This window comes from Leguminivora glycinivorella, chromosome 15 (assembly GCF_023078275.1).
Source record: "Leguminivora glycinivorella isolate SPB_JAAS2020 chromosome 15, LegGlyc_1.1, whole genome shotgun sequence".
Lineage (NCBI taxonomy): Eukaryota > Metazoa > Arthropoda > Insecta > Lepidoptera > Tortricidae > Leguminivora > Leguminivora glycinivorella.
The window spans coordinates 10,369,385-10,387,381 of NC_062985.1; the positions used below are offsets into that span (position 1 = coordinate 10,369,385).

Genomic DNA, 17,997 nt, shown 5'->3' on the forward strand with positions numbered 1-17,997 from the left:
CAGTAGGTAAACATTAACTGCATAAATTTTAATAAGCTGAATTTATTTTTGGTTTTAGCAGTTACTGAGAGGCAGCTATAAATATAAAAACACCATGTTTTACATGATTTCTACTGAATTCATTTCGACTGAGTAGCGTATAAACTCGTATACGATTCTCGCATATGTGTTTTGTTTACACGGAGACATACAAATATCAAAGGCGAGGCGATTATCGCCCCCTCTCGTGCGATATCGTACGCATAGTTTACATGATACGATATTTTCTCTCGTACTTCGATAATCGTACGTTCGAGGCGAGAAACTCGTACCATCTAAATGGGGCTTTATGGTCGAAGCAGTTATGGTCGAAGAGTTTCTACTTTTTAGGGTTCCGTAGTCAACTAGGAACCCTTATAGTTTCGCCATGTCTGTCTGTCCGTCCGTCCGTCCGTCCGTCCGTCCGTCCGTCCGTCCGTCCGTCCGTCCGTCCGTCCGTCCGTCCGTCCGTCCGTCCGTCCGTCCGCGGATAATCTCAGTAACCGTTAGCACTAGAAAGCTGAAATTTGGTACCAATATGTATATTAATCACGCCAACAAAGTGCAAAAATAAAAAATGGAAAAAAATGTTTTATTAGGGTACCCCCCCTACATGTAAAGTGGGGGCTGATTTTTTTTTTCATTCCAACCCCAACGTGTGATATATTGTTGGATAGGTATTTAAAAATGAATAAGGGTTTACTAAGATTGTTTTTTGATAATGTTAATATTTTTGGAAATAATCGCTCCTAAAGGAAAAAAAAGTGCGTCCCCCCCCCTCTAACTTTTGAACCATATGTTTAAAAAATATGAAAAAAATCACAAAAGTAGAACTTTATAAAGACTTTCTAGGAAAATTGTTTTGAACTTGATAGGTTCAGTAGTTTTTGAGAAAAATACGGAAAACTACGGAACCCTACACTGAGCGTGGCCCGACACGCTCTTGGCCGGTTTTTTTTAATTGTAGACTGATCGGCGATTGACCCTAGTCACACCTGAAAGTGAGGACAGAGTTTAAGATGGAGCCTACTGATTCAGCAAAAGCCTATTCACTATTTCTTTAAAGAGACCGAAGTCGTATTTTTCTGGGAACACAGATGGTGGAGCGCAACTTTTTTTCTTCTGCGGTGCTGACATTCTAAATGCGTAACTATTAAGATTTTTAAAGTTTGAAATAAAGTTACAGCACAAATATGCAACAATTCTACTCCTTGCACAGTATAATAAAGAGTACAGTATGGCCACTCCTGCTCCCCGCTGAAAGTGCCACCCATCCGCTCTTGGTTACCTCACAGTCATTCTCTTACGTGTTGCGTGGGCCGCGTCGCCGTTGCGTCTCATACTTCCATATCGATAAGGTTTGATTTCGTATGCGTCGCATCGCCGTCGCGCGACCGTCGCCCACGCAAGCCACGGCGTTAGTATTTCAATATTTTACAACTAAACTAGATAAATAAAATTAAAAACTTGTAGGTATAAACAACCTTTAGGCAACTAACACCGTGCACGTATAAAACTCCTCCTCTGGGGCACAGTTTGCTCCCGTTATTCTAGCAATTTTTCAAGAAAACATATAACGAAAGTTGCCGAAAGGTGTGCAAACTTTATTTATTTTCCTCTGCATCAGCGACCATGTAAATCTTAAACAAGTTTAATATACAGAGTGATGCATTAGACGTGAGCAAGACTACACCTACAACTACATTATCTACAATTCTACATACTCATTAAATTTAATGTTAACTGATTGAATAATTTAATGTTAATTGATTGATTGGTTCATGACATAATATTATATTATTATATATGTAAATATTGGTGTATTAATGTAATTGTATATGTATATATTTGTTACCATGTGTATACAAAATTTGCATTTAATTCTTTTAGTGGTTGTACATTTTTAAATTGGTCACTTATCGTTAATTCGCTTCTACTCATTTCATCAAAGGTTGACTGGAAGAGATCCCATTAAGGGATAAGTCCGCCTACATTGTATATCACTGACTCTGTAACTGTGTCTCTTTTGTTTCCTTTATGTACAATAAAGCTTATACATACATACATACATAAATTCGATTATGAAGAAATATGTCTCTGTTGAGTGAGAAAAAAAAGAACTTGACGATGACATATCCTTTATTTTGTAGGGTGACCACGGAAGTAGCAAATAAATGAAAACTTTATTTATTGGTCATTGGCAATTAAATAATAATCTAACGATAATTAAAACCGAAATAAATTACACATATGAAAGAAAAAGTGACCAATAGGTTATACTTAAGTAAGTAATTATTTTCAATAGATTATAATTTGACTTGTGTTAATTAGAGCTAACGCTAATTATTAATTACCACATTCTAGTACGTACCTAACCTACAGATGTAATGCGAAAAGATTTCCTTCGTATTTTTACGGAAACGTACGAACGTGACATGCTATTTCAGTCAGTCACAGCAAAAGCAAAACAGTAAAAGGGAGTGTACAAGTTTCTAATAGGGTGGCAACGCGCTTGTGACACTGTTTGAGTTGCAGGCGTCCATAGGTTACGGTGACCGCTTTACATCAGGCGGGCCGTATGCTTGTTTGCCACCGACGTAGTATAAAAAAAAAAAAGTCTCAGTACAAGACGTACTAACTGTTTAAACTAGCGTGACAAATACGAACGTTTCCGTAAAAATACGAAGGAAAAGCTTTTTGCACTACATCTGTACGAAACAGTAGCTAACTTATTGAGAGAGCATGTCTCCTGGTACACCCTGTATTCAGAACCATGGGTCTTCGTTGAACGAAATTAATAATTCAGATGCGTCTTTAGTTACGCGTCATGCGCGGATCCAGGGGGGGTCATGGGGGTCACCCCCCCCCCCTGGAGCCTAAGTTGGCCATACAAATAGACCACGTGACCCCCCCCCCCCTGGGGCCCCGGGCCTTTACCACGTGACCCCCCCCTGGGCACGAAGCTGGATCCGCGCTTGTTACGCGTAACTTGAGGAAGCTAAAGCTAGTAGGTACTTTGTACCAGGTTTACATTCAAACACGGCAGATTACACAATGTGCAGGTGAAGTAAATAATAAATTAGGTTTAGTTAAATTTGTAGCGTTTTATACAACATAAACACGCAGATATTTATGAGCACAAAATGCTACTTACTACACTCAAAGAGGATCGAGTATTATAGAGAGTTACTGTCAAAGTAAAATGTGTAATCACAGTATAGACTGCCATCTTTCGACACAAGCTTAAAACTTTTGAACCTCAGTTTTGACAATTTGGCCCATATTGTTAGCTTGATATGTGTTAAAATGTCAAATATTATTAGCGCCATCTATAGCCGAGCGTTCCCCAAAGGTGTAACGTCATCTAGGCCACCGTACCTTTTTCTCTAGGGCTTTGAGGTACGTTTTTTTCTTAGACTAGGTATCCGTCTATACGGAGTTACATGTCTTTGCTACACTAAAGCCTGACCAGCCGGCGTATCATGCTTCCAATTTTATCACTTGTCCACGTGGATAAGACAACTGTCACTCTCACACTGACATACTTGCCAAAGCGTGACGGATGCTTTATCCACGTGGATAAATGATAAAATTGGAATCATAATACGCCGGCTGGAATATATGACTACGCGCCATGTCGCGGTACTTCATTAGAACTATTTTCTTCATACTAAACGAACTGTCACTCCATACATCAGAATAACAGCGCCCTCCTGACAATAGACACATATTTCTGGCCAGGCTTTACTTTGCTATTAAGGAGTTGGGCCATTTTTTTCAAAGTTGTCCACCCCACTTTTTTTGTAACATGGGTATTTTTTACGCGATTCATACTCAGAATCGAGAGCTCTTTCGATCCTTATAGGAGAAAAAAAATGTCCCAAGATTTCCATACATTTTTTCGAACCTTCCATTCCGTTACCGCCATACAAAATGTATGAAAAAGTGATAACGGAATGGGAAAAAAACCTTGGGACACTTTTTTTCTCCTATTAGGATTGAAAGAGCTCTCGATTCTGAGTGGAAAACACATAAAAAAATCCAAATCTAAAAAAAAGTGGGGTGGACAACTTTGAAAAAAATGGCCCAGTTGAAAAAATAAATTGAAATTTTGATATTGTAGTGATATGCCAACACTCGTCCCGATAGAGTTACAAAACTGACAGTGAGTTAATTTTTGTTAACGACTTACGCTAATGGGGGGTCCCAAATTCTGAAAATGCCCTTATACTGTGGTACAGTCAAGACCGTATTACTGTACGGGTATGAGACCTGGTTTGTCCGCAAAGACCTAATGTCAAAACTCCAAGTGTTTGTGAACAAATGCTTGAGGCAGATCCTGCGTATCTTTTGGCCTAACTGGATCACAAACGCCCACTTATGGAGAATAACTGGACAAGCACCCGTACAAGAAGAAATACAGACGCGGAAATGGCATTGGATTGGACACATCCTCAGAAAACCTGATACGCACCTATCCAAAATGGCCCTCACCTGGAATGTACCCGGAAAGCGCAAACCATGCCGCCCTAAATCGACCTGGCGTCGTTCGGTTCAGCAGGAGCTCAGGGTGCTAGGCATGGGGTGGGAGGAGGTCACCCAAACTGCCCAAGACAGGAGTAAATGGAGAAATATGATTCGAGCCCTACACCCCAGCAGAGGGTAACAGCAAAGAAGAAGAAGTTCAAGTTCCTTATTGGCTTACCGATGTGTTGCATATCTCGCCACGTCAGCTCCCGGTTGGCCTGCAGCGCGAGCGCACAGATGCCGGCGGCGAGCGGCGCGGACGCCGACGTGCCCGTGTGCCCGGCGGTGCACGAATGGTGCAGGTCTGTGGTCACCACCTGCAAACAAAGAAAACGGTAAAGGCTCTCTTTGCTTTCGAAAAAAGATAGCAAAATTTGCATTTTATCCACAAGAGTGCAACGTAATTTCATACAAACTTTAACTTGATGTCTTAAGCTGGCTGGGATAATTTACCTATGAATGATGATTTTAATCAATAAATATTAAATAAATAGATGGGTTTGATTTAGTTTGATAGTTTATAGCCAGTAATTTGTTCGTGTTGGTGAGGTGAAAAATTTTGTGTTTCACTCGGTGGCAAAGTTAGTTTAACCTTCGTGCCTTGATACCCTCGCAACGCTCAAGATTCCACTTTTGGAATCACTCGCTACGCTCGCGGTTTAATATTGGAATCTTTCGCTTGCTCGGGTATCAATATTGGGACGTGTGGTTAAACAACAACTTGGGCAACCCCTTGTAAAACAAATAACTATTATCTTGAATTGAAATAGTGTAACTAGAACAACACCGAACGACCACGGGCGCGCCATCTATCGCAGCTGCGGTGCTTTACTTAGGCCACACGCTCACGCACAGCGCGCACCCCGCACCGTTACAACCGCATCGAGCGCATCGATCGGCCGTCTAATTCCTATCTGCGCCTTGCATGTTTCCTTAGTGTTTCCGCTGTGCACCAATAGATGTCGCCCACACACAGAGCATCAGGAAGATAGAACACGCCAACGTTTGGGCAACGTAGAATCATGACCCCCCGGCGTCGACTGAGTATCGTTGTACTCTCACAGTAGGAACTAGCTTACTGCACGCTCTATGCCTTAACCTTTGCTTAAGCATACGAGTGTCTTCTAGCTAAGTAACCCTACCTAGCCATACATGCATCCACCCCTGCTGGGTCATGTAGGTTCAGTGAGGTATATAACTTGTAACCTTGTCAATAAAGTCTAGATTCGTACTCTCGGTTTTCTCTTCGCTTCGCCAAACGCCATGGGAGCCTTACAATAGTACATTACGATACAAGTGCGTAAAAAAGGAAGTTCGAAACGAGTGGCGATAAATTAAAACACGACCGAAGGGAGTGTTTTAAATCGACACGAGTTACGAATTTCCTTTTCGCACGTGTATCGTACGACGTTTTTCAGTACAGATGGATGGATTTTAATTTATCGCCACTCGTTTCGAACTTCTTTTTTTACGCACTTGTATCGTAATGTACTATTTCAGTACAGATGCTGCTTTTTTTACGCACTAGTGCGAGAAGTGGAATTTGGAGGCCATCGATACACGTGCGAAAAGGAAATTCGTAACTAATGTCGATTTAAAACACTCCCTTTGGTCGAACTTCTTCTTTTCCGCACTTGCATCGTAATGTACTATTTGGCTTCGCTTATTGCTACCCAGTTCACTCGACTTTTTTGACCTCTTTTGAACACTGGTTGGTTGGCTGGTCGCTATGTACTGTTTTATTCTTTGATGCCGTTAACGTCCAAATACAAATTTGTTTTATAAGGTTTTTGATACGACCGATTTCACTTCATTTTTACAGGATACCCTACAATACGACGTATAAAGATAACAGCAATAAATTGATCTCTTAGCAAACTTTACGAAATAAACTGTGCTGTGATTCCCTTTGTTAGTCATCACATCCAAAGTAAAAAAAAGTAATATCGGGGTCGTATTCAATTCAAGGAATAATAAAATGGAACTTTCTAATTATAAAACTAGAACTCATATTATTTTTAGTTGTTGTCATTACTACCTACTGTATAAAATAATAACAATAAAGCTTGCCTTTTGTCCTGACTCATTTTCCTTTGACTAGTTTGACTAGTGACAAGTGAAACGACTTGGTTGCTTAGAAAAATAATAGTTATTTGTTATACAAGGGGGCAAAGTTGTATTTTAACGCCGAGTGTGGAATTGAAAAACGAGCAAGTGAAAGGAATCCTGGACTTGCGAGTTTTTTAACACACGAGAAGTAAAATACATTTGCACCCGAGTGTAACACGAAACTTTTCCCCTCACTATAGCGAGGAAACTACAACGCAAAAAATGCGTTTACGCTGCTTCCAGTAGTTCCAACAGGTGGTAAATCATCTTTATTACTAGATTCACATTTATCAATTTTAAAGCAGTTAATTTGACTTTATTCAAGATCAAATTACTTTACCCACTAGTGGATAAAATGCGTTTTTACCCGCTGGTATTAAAGGACAAAACACGTGTTTCCGAGCTAGTGAGGGGAAAATTACATTACGGATGATCTTTAATTCCTTACAAAATATCCTGTCTTTGTGGGTTAACAAAATTAATTAAATATTGACTCAAGTTTCTTCAGTAAGTACATAACAACTTTCCTTTCCAATCGTTAGCTTACATTTCTTGCGAACCAAGTTATTAATGCCGAAAACTTTTGCTTTATATTGGTAAGTCAATTCTAAGTCTACGCGTAGTATCTAATTTACTTTTATTTGAGAAAAGTTACTTAAGTTGGGTACCACAAATTGTAAGGCGTCGCGGTAGACCTCGCCAGAGATGGCGTGACGAGCTTGACTCCTTTGACGAGGACTGGTGGGAGACTTCAGGGGATAGGGAAGCGTGGAGGAATTTGAGGGAGGCATTTGCCCAACAGTGGGAACATATGGGCTCTTAATAATAATTAAAGAAGGACAAGTCCAGTAAGTACCTATAGACTTGGCACACGAGATAACCGCTATGTGGGATGTTGATTCAACGATCATTGTTCCGATAGTCGTTTCAGCGAACGGTCTCATAGCGAAGAGTCTCAACGGACACGGCGCGGATAGTCCGACGGGTCCTCTCTCTGCAGCCCTAACCACCGGCAGCTTGGGCCCTGCCCTGCCCCGCTGCTGGCGGCACCCTAGGTTAGGTTTTTTGTATTGTTTTGTAAGTGTTTTTTTTTATTTTACTTTTATAATTATATTATAAAATAGCCTAGCCTAAGAGTTAAAATAAATAAAGAGATTAATAATAAAAACTTAGAAACAGTGAATATTTATTGTGAATATAAAAATTGATATAGACTGATTAGGATGTACCTAACAGAATTTTATTTTGAAACTTGAATGGCATATTAAAAGGAAATTAGAAAGAAGGCAAAATACCTGCATGGAAATCGCTCCAACGGCAAAAGTGTAACTTTGAAATATAATATGTGACGTCCTCGAGTAAAAGGTACGTACTTTTTTTTTTACTATTATTCCCATTATCAGACTCATGTTTTGCGGTTGTTTCACGAAATTTGTGAAAATGGAATGAACTAAACATTAATTACATTTATATGCGTACACTAGTAGGTATCCGTATATTTTACTGGGGAACATGATACACAAACACATACATTCCATTTATGCCAGCTCTTTTTCATCGACCTATATATTAAAGGATTTCGTTTTACATTGAATTACGCTAGGCGCACTTAAAAGCCGAAAAACTCTCTTTTAGTACGTGCACCGTTGAATACCGGATATACGTGCAGGTTTTTTTCTGTTAGTCCGTCTGTAACAAACGGCCGGGGGATGCAATCAGCGGAGCGCTGCCCGCACAAAAGATACAGGTTTCGTTCCACTTGCATGGAGAAAGCCGATTGCAAGATAAAAGCTGGCAAATAATGTATAATATACATATAGAGCGACTAGAGTGGAATTGATGGAACTTAATACATATTATAAGATTTCACCTAATGGTGCTCCTGCTCCACACTAGCTGTTATGTTATATAACATGATAGCGTGCTGTCCCTGTCACACCATATTGCGTAACATTTATTACAGCCAAGCGTGGGAGCACCTTAACTCGCAGGGCTAGTTAGCTGGTGTCAAATCCCAGCGGTTTCCATGCCGGCCGGCCCGACTCGTTCCATGATACCCGGTCGATTTTAGGCCTAATCAATGTGTAATCGTAGCCTACCTAACAGAATCTACATAGCCCCTTTAACTGTGGAAGTTGAGATTTATATAGAGCTACCTCACACTAGAACTTCGGTATCTAGTTATACAAAAGGGACGATGCAACTGCGTACTACGTTTTTCATAGCGTTGATCTCCCACTCTCAAACTCCACCAGTAGAAGGGGTGTCCCAAACCAACATACTAATGTCTTTAGGCAGGATTTCTGATTTAAAACTTTTGTCATACTAGGCTTGTAGGCCTCGTAAGGCAATGGGAATCTCACTGCCGGACGGAGACTAGTAAGCGACTACTCAACATGTCGAACCCAATTACAGGACTTTGAACGCTATGTCTTCACATGTAGGATTTTTATTTCACCTGTTAGGGCAATTTACGTATCATGCGTAGATAGCAGTTTGGAGAATTGCTTTTTCTATTTTATTATTTATTATTTTGTTTGCCAGCGGGCTATGGAGCGCAGCATATTAGATGTAAAATGAATGGATCGTGCACTGCGGTCTAGGACAAAAATATTCAATGTAGTTCCAAAACTACATGGGTTTGGGTGGACACTGCCGCATGCGGAGTGAGCTGTGGGTCAAGATCACCACAGAGTGGCAGCCCTGCCCAAAGCGAGGATCTGACAGACCCCGTCGGCGATGTCAAGATGATTTAACTCATTCTAAAAGTGAAAAATTTCTAAAAGAAATCTAGCCCTACTTCCCAGGATCGGGAAGACAGCGGTAGGAAGACGAAAGTGGAAAAAAGCCTTTGCAAAGCAGTGGGACATAATAAGGTCTTAATAACAATTAAAAACTGTAATTTGACTCATAAATAAAGTTAAGTAGATACACGTGGAGTTTATTCCTTTCCTTTCAAGTTAATTAAATTTTAAAGCCCTCCAAAGGTTGAGTCTGAATGTATATTTTTTGATTAATGAAAATATTTTGGGAAATAAGGCTTTATCCACAGCAGCTAATATGTTTTATAGCCCATAAAATGTAACTATGTTGTTTTAAAGTTCTCCATAGTTGGAAATATTGAGATACTCAATATGGTAATTATACTCAAGTTAAATTGATTGTTATCCCATAATGGTGCTTTTACACGGCCAACACAATTCCAAACAATTTACTTAGTTATTTGGTGCTTATGGAACAAACGCGGCAATGGTATGTAGATTGCTTGGAATTGTATTTCCCGAGAGCACCATAACAGCATTGACTGAAATAATACGATAAGAAAATCGTTGCCGTTTCGTATCGTATTGTAGATATACCCACTTATTCATAAACGTACACTAAAGTTATCAAGCCGATAAAGTTCGTTTGTCCCTTTCCGACGTATTGATGTGATAGAAAGGGACAAACGAACTTTATTGGCTTGATAACTTTAATGCACGTTTATGAATAAGGGGGATAGTTTCTGTAGCACTTGCGTATTGATGAGACAGAGCCACTTGCGATTGCGTATCGTTCGTCACCGAGCGTCGAGTAATCTACGCTTGGCTAGAGACCCTGAGGCTTGTTCGTATGAAGTTGATGTTGTCGTCCGCGCGGACCCATTCAATTTACTCTAAAACGCTCCCTGAACTTAAGAGGGCTTTCATGTAAAAAATAGTGAAATAGCAACCGAGCGCTTAATCATACCGTGTACAGTGGTATTAAATAAAAGAGTTTTGCGAGTGGTTTACAAATATATAACATATTATAAGACTTTTTCTATTTGTTCTAACAAAATATATGAAAATGTCCAGACGTGGTAATAATTGTGACGGTGAAGGCTCGTTTTCAAAAAAATGACAAAACTTTATAATAGAAATTTATAATCTAAGGCATAAATGCAATTTTAGCAAACGTTGCAGATTAATTTAGTACAAAAATAACTTCGATGTGATGTAGATTTTCAAAGAAATTGTCACTTAATTTTAGGTGATTTCTTAAAAAAAATGAATTCGCCTTAGCCTCATTTACTCTTTATCGAAACCTTATAATAAAAATGTAGTCTGAAAAGATTGTAATAGTACAGGATATACGATAAATGTATTATACATTTACCAGATTCAGTATTCAAAATAGTCCAAATTTTAAAAATAAGCTCGACTAATTCAGTGCTATACGCGAGTTTTCCTAAACCTGTATCAGAGAAAAAATCATAATTAATTTAGTAAGTTTCAAAAATCCAGTCTGATAAGAATCAAGATAATAAGATGCTTTAATTGAAACTTGAATGAAATCCATCTATTAGATAACGGAAAGAGTAGTATTTCACCGACTAAAACTATTAATTTTACATTATTTTGACGTTTATTTTGAAAGCACCCTTAATACATATTAGACCGGTGCGGATCGCTGTCCGCATGCCACTAAAACCAGCCTGAAACAATATCGATGTACTAGCCCTGATGCAAAAGAGTTTGTCTAGTAATATAGAAATATTTTGTTTATTCTAATAACGTTCAAATCAAGAGTGAGCAGGCATCTTCTGGGCGAGCTCATCGTAGGCCACGTCTTTGCCTGGCCAAGAGTAAGCCCATCTATAATAAATAATAAATAAAAAAAAGTTTACACATGTAGGTATATCACGTCACAGTAATGAGAATTGTAAAAGTACTATAATATTATAGTTTAATTTGATTGTAAAATAAAATTGCATGTGACACATATTGTAAAAAAAATACATTTAAAAAATGTTGTCTTAATCACGTTCTCCTCTTCTATAGCTGTTCTGCATGCATAGACTTGAAGATTTGTTTTTAGTTTATTAGCAGAACTTAGTTACTTCCTTTGGGCCCCCTTACATCTGGCATGTATTGTAATACCCATCCATAAAAGATAAAATAAAAATCGTAATTTTTTCCTTTCGGTATCAATGATATCTCTTGTATTTAGATTTAGATATTGTACAATACTGCCATAAAAATAAACTAGATTAGTATTAGCATTAAACATAAATGATTTTTGAACTAAGACATTATTTTTGTACAAACAGGAGAACCTTAAAAAATGGTCTGACTAGACGAAAACATATGCATCGTGGCTAGTAACTGGCATATTATAACGACGCGAATTCAATTTCATTACCTCGCCTGGCCATTCATCAAGCAGATACATTTTTGCGTCGTGTTCCTCTGAATTTCATTTAAAAGCACCCTACTTTGTTCCGTTTGTTATCTTTGGCTACGATAGTTTTTACGCTGACGTTTTTGCTTTAATGGACGTTGTTTATTGAGCTGGCTGCACAGTTATTACCCTCGTTTTGTTTGCATTGAGCTTCTAGTAATACGATCTTTGTAACTAAGTTGCAGTTTTAATCCCATTTTAGTAACTGAATGTTCTCTTTGTCAACGTAACTAGTTTTTAGGTGTCTGGGTGGCTTTGTACTCTTAACGCAAATACGTAGAAAATATTATTTTATAGAATCTAAATTTATTAAAGTAAGATATAATGAGATATATCTAGGATTTTTGTACGCAGGTAATATCATAAAAAAATGAATGTCTCGTTTACCTCAAAGTCACTAGATAACTGAATGTAAGATACCTTACTATGCCTGTAGGTACAGAAACTAGTGTCAAGTAGTATGCAGCTAATGTATTGTTTTATTTACTTTAAGTCGATAAACTATAAGTTACAGGAGGAGGGTGTGTAGTGAACAGGAAGATTATATGTAAGTAGTTGAATTTAATAATTTGTTTCATATTTTACCTTTTTTGCCAGGTGTGCGCCTGAAACTTAAATAGTTGTGCTCTTCCTACCCCATTATGGGATACAAGCGTTGTATGTATTTACGTTTTATATTTATCTTGGCGTACCGGGACACTTTGCCTCGCTGTTGCTGAAGAGGTGACCCGGTCCAGATGGAGTTGCTGTAGTCATCCCAGATTATGAATTTATAAGGAAGCTACTTAATATATTTTTTATTATGGACTGATCGGAGATTGAGCCTAGTCGCACCTGATGGAAAGTGAAGACAGAGTCTAAGATGGAGCTCACCGATTCAGTTAGAGCCTATTCCCTCTTGCTTTAAAGAGAGGTCGAATTTTTTTGGGAACGCCGATGGTGGGAGTGCAATCCATTCCTTTGCAGTCCCATCACAAAAGATGAGGCAAATCGTTTTGTGCGGATAAATGGAACACTAACCGCATACGGTACGGGTGCATTCGTTCCCCCCGCCTGGATGTCCAAAGATGGAAAGGAGAAGGATTAGGCCGTGCAGTTCTTGAGCGCACTCCCCAGAATGTATCCAGTAGATTATCGACAGACAAGTGACTCGACAGCGATGTTCTAGGGACTGCAATTTAGCCTTAATAATTACTAAAACGCTAAAGAATGCAAGTCCAAGCTGAGATGATTAGACGGCGTCTACCAGGACATCAGGACCCTAGGAGTGAAAAGTTGGAGAAGGAAGGCCACAAATAGATCGAACTGGAGAGACCTGCTTGACCAGGCTAAGGCCCACCCGCGGCTGTAATGCCTCAGATGATGATAAAGAATGCTAATACGCATGATGAATGTCTATTCTTACTTGTTTCTCATTGAGCGCGCCACTGCTATACGTGGCAGCTAGCGTAGAGCTGCACATTTCAGAGTACCAGGGCACTTCGCCCCGCTCTGTTGCCGAAGAGATGGACAGCGTCCAAATGGAGTTGGTGTAGCCATCGCAGTTACAGTTGTCGTGCTCGCGACCGCCGTTGCCGGAGGCCCAGACGAAAATGGAACCTTTGCCGCTGCGGCCCTGTGAATAAATATTTTCTTAGTATGTTTTTGTCAGGTCCTTAAAAGTCTAATGTTATTTACTGAGTCAAATACAGCTCTGGGGATCGATTTTTGAATTTCGAACGCACGAATTCGCCGTTCTATAGTCTGTGGAAAACGAAGTAATGCTACTTTTAAATTATTAAATGCTAATTTTAAAAGGATGGCTAGTAATTTTAAAACTAATAGTGGTAATGACCACTAGTTTTCGATTCTGTTAGTAGAAATTAAACCGCTGGTAGTGGAGATATTATTGAGCGAATTTCTCGAAATCGAATGGCCGAGATTCAAAAATCGGCCTCCAGAACGTCAAATTCTGAGCAAAACTCTTCCAACTATAAATCTATATAATTCATGTCGATAGATAAATATTAATTAACGTTAAAAAAGCGTTTAGTAAAAAAGTGCAGTGTTTTTAATTTAAAAATAAAAACGCGACCACCTCATGCCTTGTAATTAAGCAGTGTCCCTTGCTATTGGGTCAATCGATAGCAAAGTCTGTAATTAACCTTTTTACATAAAGTCGATCAAATAAGGGCCGCATTCCGCGACGCTGACGAGAATAAAATACTGGTAGACCGGTATATCTTTGGAATTTTACGATTTTTCTTTTTTCAATTCATAAAAATGATTATGTTACTTGTTGAAAAAATAGATAACATAATCATCATCGCCTTCGTAGTCTTAATCAAACGTACCTAATACACAATTCGAAAACGATTTGCTTATTCACCAATATTAAGATAAGAGAATTATCAAGGGCCCGCTTCAGCAGCGTAAAAAGAAGATTATCAAGAAAAACGCGAAGCGTTCCTTACGATAAACGAAAGAAAATATACGATAAAAATTCCCGTGAGTTCCGCTTACGCGACATTTTTCAAATTTATACAAATATAAAATTTATACGCGTAATTTGAAGAGCGAGTTGAGGCGCTTGGTAAAATTCGTACCCCGCAGCTATCAGACGTAAAGTAAAATTAAGTTTCCTCGCAATAAAGCTAGGCCTCGAGCCAGCGCAGATAATCAGGAAAAAGTACGGTGAGGAGAGCTTAAACGAGGTTTCGGTGTAAACAAGAAACGAGACGGTTAAGAGTTGAAGGAGCAAACAAGATTAGGGTGAACTTGGGTAGTTTGGGATGAAAAATATGCTTTAAAAAGAAAGTACATTTTTACTCAAAATAGTCTCGTTTGTAAACTTTATGTTTAATAATAAGCAATATAAAAACGCTGAACTAAAACGTGTTCTTTAAATCTAGCCAACTTAAGCTTTATACAGGTACCTTCATAATACAGTGTTATTACGTTTTAAAGTTAGCGTACATAATTTTTAAAATAGATGACATGTATTTTTCCAAGTGATGTTGGTTTCTTTTCTTAATAGTCAACATCAAGGTGTTCAAATGTTGACTGAAATACATTAGACTTATATTGACCGTGATTACCTTTTTGATTCTGAACTGCGTCGAAATATCGGGAGCTCGACAAAAATCAAAAAGGTAATCACGGTCTATATCCCGGTCAATATAAGTCTAATGAAAATAACCGTGAATCATTCAAAACTCTTATTGAAATACATTACTTAAGGAGATAGTTTATGCATTTGTGAATAGTATTTCATTTTGTTTTATTGTGCCTGAACCTGTACAACAAATTGTTTACCTACCGATATATATCTTAGATACTAGGATTTTGAAACAGTGGTGCACTACCATGGGTTATGAAGGATTGGTAGTATCACTAGCAGGTGTAAAGTAAGTTACCAGTGCTTGACAGTGTACTAGTAGATGCCATTGTCAATAAATGTGAGAGAAAGGTCCCATTAAATTAGCGTGACAAGCACAGGGTGCGTAGCCGAATGGCACAAACGCTCACGAAACGAAACGCTCGTAGATATCTATCTCTATCGCTCTTGCGTAATAGCGCGACAGAGCCAGACTACCTTTCGCTTCGCGTCGTAGAAATGCCATTCGGCTACGGGGCCTGGTATCCTTCTACTTTATCTGATTTACAAAAATAGTTCGTGGAGTCCGGGGCGCGGAAGAAATGATACTTCGTAATGTGTTGTTTTTCAAAATTCGAGTTGATAACACTGAGCGTTAAACGTTTAACGCTTTCAGTTGCAAGGCGCAATAGAAGTTTCACTTCAAAATATCATAACACCCTAGAATGGAGTAAAGTGAGCAACATATTCCCCCCACTTCACCCTATGTAAATGTTACGTCCAAGAGCACTTGACCATATCGCGTCGCAGCCAACAGGAGAAAATAATTGCGTCATTACAGAAATTACACTCCCGACTGTGCCCTTCAAACTAACTTAGTTATACAACTTTTGCCCGGGGAAAATGCACTTTGACCGTGTTGAACAAGGGTTATTATGGGCCGGGGTAAATGATGACAAGTTGCTGCTATATTCCGAAGGAGAGTAATGCGCACATACAAGGTGAAATAAAAAGTACCATTCAAACTTTGAATAGTAATTTTTAAGGTCCTTACATAATGAACAACTTTTATTATGAGACCAATGCTGAAATCGCGAAAAAAAATTGGCTGTTCCATAGAAATGAGCGGCACCATGACATTCGGAATGTATCAAACAGCCAGATTTTGTTTGCGATTTCAGTATTGGTCCCATTAGTAAAAGTTGTTCATTATGGCCTCAAAAGTCACTACGCAAAATTTTGACGGTCCTTTTTATTTCACTGTGTATAGGGACTAGTGTAGTAACTTTAAATTCGATATTGAACTATGATATTTGTTTCAGAATCATTTTCATTTTTTAGAATGTATATCGACAATGTATATCGCAGAACCCATAGCACAGTATAATAAAGAGTACTATCGTATAAACTTTGCATAGTTTGGGGCCAGGTGGATATGTGTTAAGCAGTTCCTCAATATGTATTTACTTTGGAATTTTCAGTCACAATGGTTACAAATGAGGCTCTTTCTCTTTAAGCGATCACAACACGACCCCGTAGCGAAAACCGTTGTAACTTTTCATTAAAATATATGGCTGCGTGAACTGAAAAATGCGAAACATAAAATACGCTTACGACTCGGCCTGAAAGGACTTTTTGTCCGCGTTTCAAGGACTAATTCTTTATTAATAACATAAAAGGAAACTTGAGGTGAAATGTGCGGTAATGGGAATTATGAAGTTTTTTATCGTTCAACTTTTTGGAAGAAATTTCACACAAACGGCTATTATTATGAAGGCGGAAAACCATACAGGGTGGTGAGTTTTAGTGAATATAGCATCGCATCTGGTCGCACCCGCAGTCACGAGGAAGTGAGAAAGAAAAATACCTATTAGAGTTTTGAATGATTCACGGTTATTTTCATTAGACTTATATTGACCCGGACTGTGACCGGTGGTAACGCTGAAAGTGAACGCAGCCGACGCGCGCGAAGGAGAGTAGATCGCGTGCTGTCTACGCAACTTTGACATCCACCCGCCTTCTTCAGTTTTCCGTGATCATGATGCATGCAACTGCGTCGAAATATCGGGAGCTCGACAAAAATCAAAAAGGTAATCACGGTCTATATCCCGGTCAATATAAGTCTAAAAATACCTATTCCTAGATTACTGAATAGGTTTGCTTTAGTATAACGAGTACTTTCTTATCAACTTACTTCACTGGCAGTGACTCAAAAAGGAAACTTTTATGTTTTTCCTACTCAGAATCACGAGCCCTTTCTATCTAGGACAAAAAACAAGAGACAAAAAATGGTACCAAATTTTTCTAATATTTTGCATACTTTCCACTTTGTAACCGCTCTACAAAATGTTTGAAAAATTGTAACGAAGTGGAAAAATAAAAATTTGTGACGCTTTTTTTCACCTAGTAAGATCGAAAGGGCTCGTGATTCTGAGTAGGAAAACATTAAATTGACCTATTTTGGAAAAAAGAAAAATTGAATCTTTTTTCCCGAAAATGCCTATATGCCATGCTTATTTGAATATTACATTTTCTCTAAGATAAGTATTTCGGTACATGCCAATGCTTCCTAATAAAAAGTATTATGAAAATTCATCGCCTTCCTGACTGTAGTCAGTCGTCCAAGTCGACATTCGAAAAGGTCACGGGTTCAAATGTCACAAAAATACTTCCCTTAATTAAGCGTTACTAATTTATTTGTGTAATATTCCCTTTTCAAAATACGTCACCAACGTAAAGCAGCCTTAATTGAAACTCGCTAAATAAGGAAACGTAATTTACATTCGTTGGAATTTGTTTAGACTGACGTAATTCCTTTTCAATTAGAACTTGCTCGAGAACCGGGTGACGAACGTGACCTGTTGTGTTATTGGATGTAACGGCATAGCCAAGGTGACAATCGTAAATCGACAAACGCACACTAAGAGAACAAAAAAACAACCAGTTTTCATGTTCATTCAACAAGTTTTTTAGTTAAAATAGCACCTACGTGCTCTTTGGTTCAAACAACAAGTTAGATTTTGTTAAGTGTCACTAGTACATTCTACAAGTTACTCGTCATTTGA

General features: G+C 38.6%; 1 protein-coding gene across 3 annotated transcripts in view; it reads right to left on the reverse strand.

Moving 5' to 3' along the window:
• LOC125234244 (furin-like protease 1) overlaps window positions 1-17,997 on the reverse strand; it is a 529,066-nt gene that overhangs the window by 35,971 nt on the left and 475,098 nt on the right. For all 3 annotated transcript variants that reach the window (XM_048140451.1, XM_048140452.1, XM_048140450.1), the window contains exons 8-9: window positions 13,262-13,471; window positions 4,724-4,862 (exon numbers count right to left, since the gene is read on the reverse strand). In XM_048140451.1, the coding sequence (XP_047996408.1) occupies window positions 4,724-4,862; window positions 13,262-13,471 (349 nt within the window). The remainder of the gene's footprint in view (window positions 1-4,723; window positions 4,863-13,261; window positions 13,472-17,997) is intronic.